This window comes from Cuculus canorus, chromosome 1, assembly GCF_017976375.1.
Source record: "Cuculus canorus isolate bCucCan1 chromosome 1, bCucCan1.pri, whole genome shotgun sequence".
NCBI lineage: Eukaryota > Metazoa > Chordata > Aves > Cuculiformes > Cuculidae > Cuculus > Cuculus canorus.
The window spans coordinates 20,979,420-20,993,048 of record NC_071401.1 but is presented as its reverse complement, the minus strand read 5'-3'; the positions used below and the strand labels follow the sequence as shown (position 1 = coordinate 20,993,048).

The following is a 13,629-nucleotide window of genomic DNA, read 5'->3' as shown; positions in this document are numbered from 1 at the left end:
AAAATGTTACAGGCTCCAAGCAAGAGTGGTTATATGCTGAACATGACTTCAAAAGGAGAAACATCATGTTAAGTATAAATTTCATTTTGTATGCGGAGCAGGAGTTTATACTAAAGTACTTGAAACAGTGAACAAGACAAACTTTTGTTGTGACGTCTATCAATGTTACTGTTTCAGGTTTACTTTGTTCTTTCTATTCACACCTACTTTGATTTAATTTGAGAGGGAGAGAAAAACTGCAAAAATTCTAAACATATGTCTGTAGGAGTGACTTTACTTTCAAACTGGGAAGCACACTTTCATACAGATTTAATTTGGGGTCAGTAAAGTTACAGCATTGTGGCAGGTCGTCACTCATCAGCAGGTACCTACCATAGGCCTGCTGTCCCACGTCCTCACTTGTGAGTTCATCTTGAACTACAATAGAAGAAGAATCTGCTGTGTTGCACAGCCATTTAATTGGGGGCATCTCAGAAAACTCAAACTATCTTAGGATTCAGAGTAGCATCAAGCCTGAGTCAGGTGAGGAGAAATAAATCTGGGATGCTATCAAGAGTCTTCTCTGCATCAGTTTTATTCCAAGGTGTTCATAGTCCGCAAGAACATGGAGGAAGGAATTATTTTTATTGAGTAATTTTAATTTTTGCTAGGGGAGCATAAATTAATACACGATGAGGGTTCCACAAAAAAAGCTGGGAAGGGACTTTATGCAAGGGTATGGAGTGATAGGACAAGGGAGAATGGCTTTAAAGTGCAAGGAGGGCGGATTTAGATTAGACATTAGGAAGAAATTCTTCACAATAAGAATGGTGAGGCACTGAAACAGGTTGCCCAGGGAAGTAGTGGCTGCCCCCTCCATGGAAGTGTTCAAGGCTGGGTTGGATGGGGCCTTGAGCAACCTGGCCTCGTGGGAGCTGTCCCTGCATATGGCAGGGGGTTGGAACTAGATGATCTTTAAGACCCCTTCTAACCCAAAGCATTCTGTGACTCTATGATTCTATGGTAATTACTGCCTGGTAGCATTTACCCGAAGATTTACTGAAGTATTTCATCCACTTTTAAGGAGAAGGTTCTTTGCTTAAGGAGATCTGTGCTCTCTAATAAAATTTCAGAAATCCACTTACATCTGTTTATATGGAGCATGATTTTACTACTAATTTTTAACGAACAATCCTCTCCAAATGACTTTGGAGAAACATTCATTTACATTCTTTGTTGAACTTAATGTAACCAATAATGAAAAAGAAATGACAGGCTGCATGAAATTTCATCAGGGTTTAGACTGCCAGTGAACCATAAAATCAAATTAAAACACCATCTGATTAATTTTCTTAATTCTCTGCTATCAGAGTAATAATGGAGAGTAACATGGGCAGGCTCCTTGTTTAATTGGTAGTGTTGTGTACTAATTAAGTAATGAGATACAGTAATTTTTTTTTTCTTATGCAAGGCTGCATATGTAGAATTTGTTTGTAGTTAACACAAAACAGAGCTTATTAACACCCTTTGGGACACATTTGGCCAATGATATATTCATTTATGTATCAAATATTAATCTCTGTAAATTACATTAAGAAATAATCTAAAATTAGGTTACTAATTTGCTACATTCCTCCATGATGGAAGAATATAGTTCCTAACAAGAAAATAAAATAGATTTAGAAGATCTAAGGTCTTCACTGTGCTCCTGTGGTATAACAGCTTTAATAACTTCTCCAAAATCATAGCAACACACATGGAGCTGCAGGTTTCTTCTCCCTCTCCCCCAGCCTTGAAGATATTAATTTTTGGTTCTGTAGCTTTGTATTGCCAGTTCTTGGAATTTTCTGATCGTGGAAGAACTTCAGCCAAGCCATTTGTCTTTTTTGAGTTGCCATGACAGTTTCCTAGGTTTTCTGAACTTTAGTTTGTTTTTTTTATACTTTCTTTTATCTATTGTAACTTCTTTAACGAAAAACTTCCTGCCTGAGACCTACATCTCAAAATATCTTGAGCTGTACTAGGAATATCAAATATATGCCTTTAATACTATGTTGGCATTTTTCTTTTTACTCACAATACTGCTGCTAATACATTTATAGCCAGGTATTGCATTAAAATTACTACTAAGTTTGATAATGGTGTTGTGGAAGATAGACAGTGGATATATTCCTTACTCTAGACATCCATATGGTTTTAAGTATGAGTGGCAAAATGAAGGAAAAGGGGTGAACTATCTGAATGAGGTATCTCAGTCTTTTTTTCTTTTCCCCTTTTACTGCTCCCAAAGGGGCATGGCTGTATGGAGCCTAGGAGAGGGAGGAAATGGGTTTGAGACTGGACCAGTGTGTCATTGTGTTAAATCCAGCCAGCCAGTGAGGTCATTGTTTTCATCTGAGTCATTTTAGAATGAAAACCCTTACATTATGGAAAACATTGCACATCTTTATTTCAGACATGGAAATATCCAGCCAACCTTTCAATAGTAGAGTTCGACTGACTTCATTTGAGGTACTCCTGACTCCCAGTGGTGTAAACAGGAGAGGAAATCAAGTTCTTTTGCCTCATTTTTTAATGCTTTGCCACTAACCCAAAGGGATTATTCTTTAGGCACATTTCCAGCCAACATGTTTGTTGAAGAGGGAGCTGGTAAATCTGTTGATCACACCTGTCAGCTCTGAATCTAGTAAATCTGTCCAGCCTTGAGCTGGCTAGTTATAGTTGGGGAAAAAGTTCTTAAGCACCGACTCGTGTTGAGGCTAGATTATGTTCCAAAGTGCACAGCGAAAATCCTTGAGACTGCATTCTTGGATATTGATTGTACTTCATACTCCGGCTCCAGTAGGCTAAATCTATGTGTAGTATGATTTAATTGAGGGACATGGGCAATCTGCCCAGCTCTGCAGTTGATTTGTGTGACTGTGAGCAAACCCTGTCATCTCTCTGCACTTAAATTTTAATATATTTGGTCTTTAAGGTAGGCCTGTTATCTGTAGCACTTCAAGGATCTTGTGTAATACAGTAATTGGAGCTTGTACAGTATAACAGGATGGGGTGGAGATACTGATCATTCCACAAAAGCTAGTAGAGACAGTAGGGTAGGAGATTTTGACAGAATGTAACCAATGCTATTTTATCATTAATGTGGGAGAAGACCATTGCTAATTCATAGAATGATTTGGGTCGGAAGGGACCTTAAAGATCAACCAGTTCCAACCCGCCTGCCATGGGCAGGGACACCTCCCACTAGATCTGGTTGCTCAAAGCCTCATCCAGCCTAGTCTTGAACACGTCCAGGGATGGGGTATCCACAACTTCTTGGGAAAACCTGTGCCTCACCATTCTCACAGTAAAAAAATTATCCTAATATTTCATGTAACTCTACTATCTTTCAGCTTAAAACCATTACCCCTTGCCCTATCTCTACTCTCCCTGATAAAGAGTCCTTCCCCAGCTGTTCATACCTTCAGAACAATTTATGAAAAATGCTGCATGACACAATATCTTCCAGTTCTTGCATGGCATGTGCTTTCAGTGTTAGTATGTGGCAAGTCCTATGTCTTCTGAGATCTGATTGGCCTGTTGGTTGGTAAGAATTTAATACTTTTGTCCTTTCAAGTTTAAACTTCCGTGTCTCTTGAAACAGAAAACTACCCAGCGCGGGCAGCGAAACATTCAGTCCGAAGTGGATGCAGAACACATAAAGGGTGCACAGTGCAGTTCTCTAAAGAAAAACAGGGCTCGATATTGGTCTGCAAAGTGTAGAAATGCATTAGATATTTGCAAGGGAGTTTGCATAGTGATATCGTTCATAATCTATGATAGGTTTTTTTCATGCATGGAATCTGTTCCTACTGAAATTTTGCTTCAAATTTACTCATGGAATGCATTTAAAAAAAAATAGAAGAAACACTGCCACAAATTGCAGCAAAGATGTCTAAGCTGTAACGTCACTAAAAATGCAATAATTTCAAGATTGGGTCAAGTGTGTTTAACTTTCTACTGAAAATATTTCGTAGACCCTTAAAGTGTTTTGGTTGTTTTTCAGTCAGCCCTGTTGCTGCAGAAAAAATGAAAGGCAATCTCTGCCAGGAATCTGGAATTTTCCAGAGTCCAGTAGGAGCATTTGTATGGTATCTCCCAGTCTTAATGCCTTACCTTCTCACGGAGGACAATATATTAGTCCCTATACCATGCCATCAGGTGAGGCACTGGGACTTCAAGATAAAGGAGTGCGATTGTTTGCAGGACCCTGTTACCAGTGGGAAATGTCTGAGACTGAGACCGTAGGAGCAGCACCTGAAGGCAGGCTTTGAAGACGACTGTCCCCACTGACTGACTTACATTCTTCCACGTGACTTGCTTGATGTGGGATGGGAGCAGAGTAACCAACAGAGATTCCTTTACCCCAGCTTTAGCCCTTCTTAAGTGTTTTGCTCAGACCAAGCCACTGGTCTGGAAGAAATGGTGGAGGGAAGGTACTGGCAGACACATCTCCCTAGTGCGACTCAGTTGACTACTTTAAGGTGGGGTTAACTGCCTGCTGGTGATGAGCTGCTTTCTGCTTTGGTTATTGAGGCAATGCAGATGTAGTAGAAGGACCAAAGCTCCTAGAGCTGCACCTGCAGCTCCAGACAAGTCTTGGATCCTTCAGTGTAACAGTTTGAGGCCCTACAGTCTTCTCTGTCTTTCCAAAGGGATAGACTAAGTATCTCAATCATAGATGTATAGATCAATAGTGCCTCAGTGATGTCAGTGAACATTTCTTGTGCTGTTATGTGAATCCCTCACAATAGTCATGTGGCCACCTTCTCCCTGTTTTCCCCTTTCCCAAGTATTGCTGAAGGCAGTGCCATGCTGTCATCCCCATTTGACTAGCAAGTACCAAAGTAATCTAACTGATCACCTGACCGTGGGTTGAACTTGGATCCCTAGCGTCTAAAGCTGGAATTTGAATGAATGTGAAACCATAATTGAGCAGTTTATTGGCTCTTTATCTGTGGGAGCTATGATCGTATTTGTTGCACTGTAAATACACCACCAGCTGTTTTCGTCATGATCTTATGCTTTTGCTGTCCATTTTTTTGTCAGGGTTATATATGGGGTATATGAGGAAATTAAGTACTAAAAAGCTTTTGTTATTCAAAATGTGAAATCTAAAAATTTCGTTTAATGAATGATGTAAAGTGATTGAGACCTTTGTTTGTTTTGTCTGAATCATTCACTGGTCCACAGTTGTTGGCTAACGATGCTGTGATGAGAAGACCAAAACAGTCTGGATATCTGACTTCCCACCCCAGGCACTCCTGGCCTTGTTGTTTTCCTTGAAAGTTGTTGAAAATAGTGGCACCACCTGTTGGTGGACAAGTAAAACTATGAATTATGTTTATTTGCATACTAAGGAAGAATAGTAACATGGAGAAAAGACTTTGAAAAGTATTCCATATTGCAGTTAAAGGGGTTTTAAGCAACCTATTCCGTATTTGACGTGCTTATGTACACCATGGACTGACTTAAAACAAAGGAAAAAAAAAAACCCAACAAACAAAACCCTCCAAAAACAATTAAAAAACCCCAAAACATTAACCTAGGCTTTCTGTAGTAATAGTACAGAGCATCTCTTCCTGGTCATTTTGAATGGTCAGTACTATTACTTTTTTTTTACTGTGTTTAAAAGAAAAAAAGAAAGCATCCATCCTTACAGAAGCTGTGTACAATAGATTAAAGGTATTGAGTCCTAAACTGTTTGCTCCTCAGTTGAAATAATTGGAGCTAAGCTTCTTATTTCATTTTTTGTTCCTATTCTTTCATATCAAAACATTTTATCTCTTCTCTAAAATGAGCTGTTTTACTATGGCAGCTTCATCAGTGCTTGGAAGACAGTCTGCTGATGGCAGCCATTTAAGCTGCAATATCTTCAGAAGGTGAACTTGTGTTAGTGTTGAGTGTTTTGGGGGTGCCATGTGATGAATGGTTTCTGATAGTTGGTTTTGGATGTGCTATTCGCTAATGTTTACATCAGTAGACATAATAAAAATTACTTAGTTGCCCATTGTGGGGTCTGTGTGATGACGAAGCTGGTCAAATACTGAATTTGTTTAAAATACAAACTTTTTCTCTGCCTCCTCTCTGACAGGTGAGGGGTGTTATTCCTTGGGACTGTGTATGGAAATGCAATGTTTCTGAAGATATGTTGCAGCACTGTCTTCCTTGCTGTTATGAATAGCTCAACAACTGGAATGGAGCACAACAACAGCTGTGAAGCCTGAGGAATGCTTTGTTGCGATATATAGGTGTTCTTGCTATAGCTTCTGTTCATAACCACAGCCGTCTATCCCGCAAGTTGGAGAATATCATAACAATGCTGTCTGTGTTAGGTGGTTTGTAGTGAATCCTCTGCTGAGGAGCTCCCATCCTGTGAGCAGATACTGTGACTCTGCTGGAGTGGAGGCAAAGTTTGGAGACGGATCTATGCATGCAAGACAAACCACTGTCATGCAGCACAGGCACAGCAGTCATATAACTCCAAGAGGACACTAGAGATGAGCAGGGAAGAAACTTTCCAGATAAACTCAGGAATGGAATAAAGTCTTGGAGACGGTTGTGTGGGAAAAGGCTTTTCAGTAGTAAAGTGAGTGTCTAACAAGTTGCAGATGTAATGAATAGTCCTACTGTTGTGAAGTTTTTGGATAGAATAGTACACAAGTAAAATGCAGTCAGTGAAAAGTATTTGGTTTGATGTTATTTTGATGTTGAACTTAACGTGCGAGGTGTCCAAATTCATAGCCGTTGATTGAGATGCCAACGCTTATAAGAAGAACTATAGCATTTTAACTTCTACTGAACATGTACTCGGATTGTTTGGCTCTTTGGAAGTGTGTTGCGTTGCTTTCAGCTAAGGTGGAAAGTAAAATATTTGAAGCAAAAATAGCAGAAAATGGATATAGAATACTCTGGCCCTTTTTTAGCCTTTATAGTGCAGACGATGGAAGGACAGTCAGTGGAAATGCTGACGTGATTAGACTGCTACTACTTGCAGGGTCACAGCCAAAACAAAGTAAAGCACGAGGATAAATCTCGGTATGTTTTGCCACTATGTTGTTACAGTTCAGCTCTCTAGCTAACAATAAGGTTAAGATTTCCCTCTTATTCCTACAGATCCTTTTCCTTAAATAAGCATAGATCCAAACTGCCCGTATGCTTTTGGCATTCTCATGCTAAAGTAGGCATGAGGGCTCACAAATAACTGAGAGCTGATTCTGGGACTGGAATGTGTTTGCTTGCTGTCTGTGTGGGTGGCAAAGTGTCCATAAATGTTTTAGCACAGTCTAGCTTGCTCTTGGTTTCAGTATAAGATTTACCACTGATCTGTCAGTCCAGGCATGACATGGAGGATTTAATGTTTGAAAGTGAATAACAGTTTGGGAAGTACTTGCTGCTTGGCAATCCAAGGGCAAATTGCTGCTAGATATGACCAAGTTGTGAGATGGACTACTTCAAACAGAGATAAACACCAGGAGATGATGCTGAGTGCTATCGGTGGACATCCTGACAATACAATGTGATGTTTTTTCTCAGTTTTAAAGTTTTCCTGTAGCGAGTGGTGCTAATTCCTCCTGTTGCCATCAACCACATTTGTGTTACAAAGGGTATAATTACAAATTTTGTCTTCTCACAGTGTATTCCAAAGATCAGGAGACGTATTGTTTGATTTCTTGTTCTGTAGCTCAGCTTTGTGTTTGGCCATAAAGTGCCTTGACACTTCAGCATTGCAGGCTGCTGCTCTTGTGTGCTACAACACTGAGGAACAGCTGAGCCAGCCAAGCCTGCATTACACTGGTGAGACAGCTGCTTTCTTTCAGTGTTCATGGGTTTAGGCCCCCCTGCCTATCGCAGCATCATACACAGACATAAGTAGATATGTTTGAGGGGGACATATGTGGTGTACAAAACATTGAGAAGTAAAGGTTTTGGGGAAGGAATATAGCTGCATCCATAACTGGCAAGAGAGCAAAATGCGTCTAGCTGCTGGAAGTGCCATTGGCACCTTTCAGCCCCTGTTTTAGTTGTGCTGCATGCGAGTCAGTATGGGAAAAAAAAAAAATCTTTTCTGTCTCTAACATACTAGAGAACTTAAATGATTTTTATAGAAGATATGTGTGTGTGCATGCAAGAGGTGATGAGGTCATCTCAAATCTTCTGTGTAGCAAATCTGAACTTTACTCACCATTAATTTATCTGTAAAAGATTCCAATCACCTAAAATAGCATTTCTGTATGTAGTGCTACATTTCTACTTTGTTCTGTAACTATGCGTGTATGCTGGGAGTTGCAGGATTTCCAGGTATCTTCCTTCGCAAATCCTACCAAGCTTTTTCTTCAAGTGTTAACAACGAGAAAAATACAAATATAAACTTTGAGCTCTTTGTTTGTAAAAAGAGCCATTTGCAGGACAGAAGCGAACCTTTCCCGACCTGGGTTTCAAGCAGTAGTGTGAACAGGAAGTGCTGTATTTAAGTGGAATATGGCTGAAACATTTTAGTGAGAAATGTTTTGGTTTTCATGTCAGTTTGGTGCTGCTCGGAGATCTAGAACAGTGGGTAGAAAGAGTAAGCAGAGGGTGCAGACATAGTCAAAAGTGCAAGATAAATATACTTATGTCGCACCTCTCCATGAGTATAAATGTGTCTCCATGAGTATAAATGTATCTCCATGAGTATAAATGTGTATAAATCCACAAGTCAGCAGCAGTGGAGGATTTGGTTGAAATACTTGATTTTTTGAAAAATTCTAAGGAATTTGAGGTTCTAAGGAATGATTACAATGAGAAATGTCATTGCTGGTTTTTAATTACAGGCCTAACTTCTGTTGATGAGACTTCCCACCATCATCACATTTCAGCATCACGCAGATCGTGGATGTAGTACCTATTTGATGCCATCACTCTACCTTTTAGTTGTAAACAGCCACTTAACATGTAATGGCTTGAAAATACTCATGATTTCTTTGTTTCCTTCACAGGCTGGAATGGTGTTAAGATGTGGATATTTCTGGTTTGGCTTGTTTCTCTTGCCCTCTGCGTGCCTTGTTAAAGACGTGGCGTGGACAGCGTAAGTTCTGAACTAGTTCTCTTGGTGTCATAGGAATTATTCTGTATGCACATGTTGTCCAGGTATTGTTCTGTAACTATTTCAAAGAACTATTTCAGTGAATGCAAAACGTTGGTATTAATTTGGAAGGCCTCCGAGCAAAGTGGAGTGGGAGTCATTCCTCACCTGCTAACGTAACCAGCAACGCAAGAGAATGAATAGTTAGTCCTGAATCTGAAGAAGGCAGCATTATCTGAGTAACGAAGGTGTGTCGTCTTATGATTAGTTTTGTTGGCTACGCTTTAGTTAAAGGCAAATTTAAATCAAGACATCAGAGATTTCCTGTTCCTAAAAGGGAGCAAATAGTACATTCAATTTGACCAAAGTTAAGAAGAAAATAAAAATGTGGCACTTAATCCATACCCAGTAAGCACCCAGTTCTTTGTCAGCTGCTCTCTAGGTTCTCCTTCAACAGTGGGTCTGCCAAGACTTAACTTGAGAGAAGAGCAACAGTCCGCATTCTGTGACTGAAGTGAAGTCTTAATGAATCTTTCCCTGCCCAAAGGGTAGGAACAACCCTTGTGAAATACAAACCTGTGTAATCCCCTTCTCCCAGAACTGCGGGATTTCAGAGCATTGTAGAGGGCAGGCAATTTCACAAACTTTGATTTAAAGAGAGGCAATTTACTTTCTCTACCATTGCAATTTGAAATGCAAAATTATCATTTTCATTTAAAATTTCTAGTATTTTGTTCAGCTTGCTTTTAAGCATCTTAAGCACTAAAGCTTTCGTCCTCTCCCTTTGAAAGCTGTGTTGCAACCAAGAAGGTTTTATTACATGGATATGTAATAACTGTGTGCAAGGAGGACCCAGGGCATTATAACTCTGGAGCAAAAAGGCAGATCCCAGCTGGAGTGAAGAGGGAATATGGGCTAGATTGTCACTTGTCACAGAGGCTCTGAGTGAAAGTATTGTAACACTCTGGTCCAGGAATGAGCTGTTCATCAGCCTGGGAAGATTCTAAGAATTATAGGATCATTTAGGTTGGAAGAGACCTTTCAGATCAAGTGCAACTGTAAACTGAACATGACCAAGTCCACCAGTCTTCTTTACTGAGAAATGCAGAAAATACAGAAAAAAGCAGAAAGCTTCCCAAACACAGGCACATTCCAAACACTGGCATAAAAAGATGAATCAGATCATATGCATATATCTGGAATATTTTTTCTTCCTGTGACATTGATAGCACGGCTAAATTAAACTGGTAGTAGGCAAATCTACCAATCAGTAAGTACCACTTAAATGTTTTCCTATTTTCTTCCTCAGCCTAATTTTCTTGAGCTACGCTGCTAAAATTAAAACTAGATATCATAATGTAAAACTTCTGTTCAGGCCAAACTACGATTTATTACTCTAACACACTAGGTTGGGGTTTTTTTTGTTACAGTCATTAAAATTCTTCCATTGAAAATTATTTTATAATTCTAAAGCTAAGGCCAAAATGGTTAAATTTTGATGTTTAGCCATGTCAATGACCTGCTTTTTAAAGCTCTGAAAAGAAATCTTTTAATTTATTTAATACAAGAGGCTATGCTCCTTTGTCAAGCCTTGTTTAAAATTGCCTGTTCAGAAGTCAGTGGGACTACTTTTGTGATTATAACTAAATAGGAGCTGAACAGTTTGTAACATCAGTGATCACATAACTATTTAGGTGCCCAGATTATACATTAGTTGTTGAAATGTTTTCGTGATAGTTGAATGTTCCAGATTTGTCCTCTATTCTTATCAGTTCTTGGCAAAAAATGACTCGAATTGTAAAACAGGCCAGACCGAGGTACACTCATCCTTGGCTATTACTCATTTAAAACTCTGTTACTGACTCAGCCTGTTATTTTTCGTAGAGGAATCTCAGCAACATAATCCTTTCAGTGGTTTAGACCAAGAATGTACAGAGATTGTGAAGCTTTCAAGACAAATGTGTGTGATTGATATACTAGATATATTCCCAACAGATTTTAAACAGGAGGTTCCTATCAACATTAAGCAAAAAAAAAATCTGTTCACTAAGCAGGACTTTTTTTTTTTTCTTTTTTTTTTTAACCCATCACTGAAAAATTAACACCATTAACATTTTAACTGGGATAACTGAAATGACACAGCTATCAGCACTGCCATATGGAAGAAGTAAAGGTCTGTTTCCTTTCCAAGAGGCTTGCCATTCAAAACTTGAGCCCAAGGCCTCTGGAAATCAGCCTGCAGATTTCCACAGCAGTGGTTACACCACATTGCCGTCTGTAGTTCAGCAGAATCTGGGTTTGGCTATAACATTATAGCAGCTCTGACTTTTCATGATCATGGAATTTATCCCTTTCAGTTTCTTTTGGACTTGAGGCATATGTCCACAGAAGGAGCATCCATGTAACACAAGAAGTACGTGCCTGATTTCAATACTACCAGAAAAATAGGGAGCACTTTTTTCTGAAAGAAGGCTAAAAGGGATGAGAAGGTATATTTCAAACTTCATGCAGATCTTGGTTTCTAAACTGCTGTGCTGCATCAGTTATCAGAACTTGCTGGAAGCAAGAGCTAGTTTTAGGTGTTACCTTCATTACGCCCACTAAAGTTGTGAACACACTTCTTATCTACGATGTTCTCTGCAGCTTCAGGGTTTTTTATTTACCTTTTTTTTTTCCTTTTTTAAGTGAATGAAGAAAATGTGGAAAACTATCTTTAAAAAGAGAAGGGAACTTATTTATATTGGCTGCAATACCACATTGTTAACTTTTGTCTGCTACTCTGAATTTACTAATTTGGTTTGGAGTTGGCTTTTGCCTTATAGAAGTCCCAGTTGTGCTACCATTGAAATGAACAGAGCTTTATAAGGTGAGAACTTCCTTACAGCTGGTGCATGTCACTTGAATCCGTGTCACTGATGCTAGGAAATATTGCAATAGCTGAGCCACAACGCTGTGTGGGAATCATAAAAACACAGAGTGTATTCCAGCAAAATCAGGCCAGAAGGCAAGAATTTATTAATAATTGATGTTCCAATACTTTGTGTTACAGTGAAAGGTTTCCTGAGCTTTCCAAAATCTTCACGTACCTTTTTTTTTTTTTTTAACCATGGGGGAAGAAACATGTTGCACTTGCCAGCTCCACAGTGTAAATAAGAGAGAAGGTATGAGGAGCTCTTCCTGTCGTTGCACACGCTTGTATTCCCTGGAGTCACCATGTATGAGAAAAGTTTATGAATGTAACTACACTCCTCCCTGTCAGATTCTGTCTTCCTGAACTCCCTTAATATTCTCCTAAGGCAGTGAACCCTTTAGCTGTACTTGCGGTCCATGATCTTAATATGCCAGTCTGTAAGGGAAAAGTGAGTTTGACTTTACGTAATGCATCAGATTTCAGCAGAACAGGAACATCAGACACAAGAGCTCATAATATGTTGAGGCCTGATCATGCATCCAGGGCCACTTGTAAAGTAAAATGTAAAAGCTAAGACTTGTGGTTTTGTGTATCAAAAGTTAATGCATTGTGAAAAAATAATCAAGTATCCAGTCCTGTTGCCACCAGTCCACTGAATATTTGCAGCTGAGAGCAAGCCCAGACTCTGAGGCAATTGTAGTACCATATTTTAGTATTAGTTTTTGGAGAAACACACGAGTAGTTTAGCTCAGGCCCTTTTTATAAATACTTAATTACTGACTCTTCCATAGATGCTCTTGCTTCCAGGAGGAGTGAGTTACGCCTTAATGTGTAACAATTTCCTGTGAGTTTATTGTGGCTGTATGGATACCCAGCCACAACAGAGCCCATATATTTCATCACTTCACACTACTTACAAAGTACTTCAGTACCTCTCTAACTTGAGGACAACAGTATTTTTTCCATGTTGTGAAATATTAATACACTAATTGAGCTTTGTTACTCAGGCTCTATTCTGTTAGATTTTGAATTCAATATTCATTCTAAAGGAGAAGAAAAACATCTCTGATGGTGTATGGCAAGATAAACATGCAGCCTTAGGAGAGACTGAATAACTTGTAGGTGTCTGTGTTCTTGTCTATGGGAAAACTGGTTATAAAGGATTTTAAAAAGTTCCAAACATGCTCAGCCTTCAAATTTGCAACAGTAAGTACGGCCTCTTTAGAAGGTAAGATATGAGTTCAAGGTCAAAATTTCAATGTATTAACTCAAATTAGAGTGTGAGAGTGAAGTCAACTGTAAAGATCATAAGAATTAATAGCTCAAAGCTTTTTCATTTTAGTCACTTATTGTTTCCCTTCCTCAAAGAGGAGGCCAGTCTAATCATTAGCCTAACTAGTTATAGGAGCTTGAATGTAGTTAATTTCAGCCACTGGTAATCTCACATTCTTGCACCATTTTAAAAATATCCTTGCTACCGATGGCTTCTGTCACAGTATGTTGGTGTTCCCTTGCAAATCACACACCTTTGGTGGTTTGTTTAAATAGTGTGCTCTTCCAAGTACATCCTGATACTCTCCCTCTGGATTTTGCTATGCTTATCTTTTGTTGTTCTGTTTCTTTTTCCTCCCCT

The 13,629-nt window shown here is 39.1% G+C and overlaps 1 protein-coding gene across 1 annotated transcript in view; it reads left to right on the top strand.

The window, feature by feature from the left end:
* The window catches only part of ATP8A2 (ATPase phospholipid transporting 8A2), a 326,264-nt gene that overhangs the window by 285,570 nt on the left and 27,065 nt on the right, over positions 1-13,629 (top strand). The window contains exon 34 of the mRNA XM_054050686.1: positions 9,000-9,088. Coding sequence (XP_053906661.1) covers positions 9,000-9,088 — 89 coding nt within the window. The remainder of the gene's footprint in view (positions 1-8,999; positions 9,089-13,629) is intronic.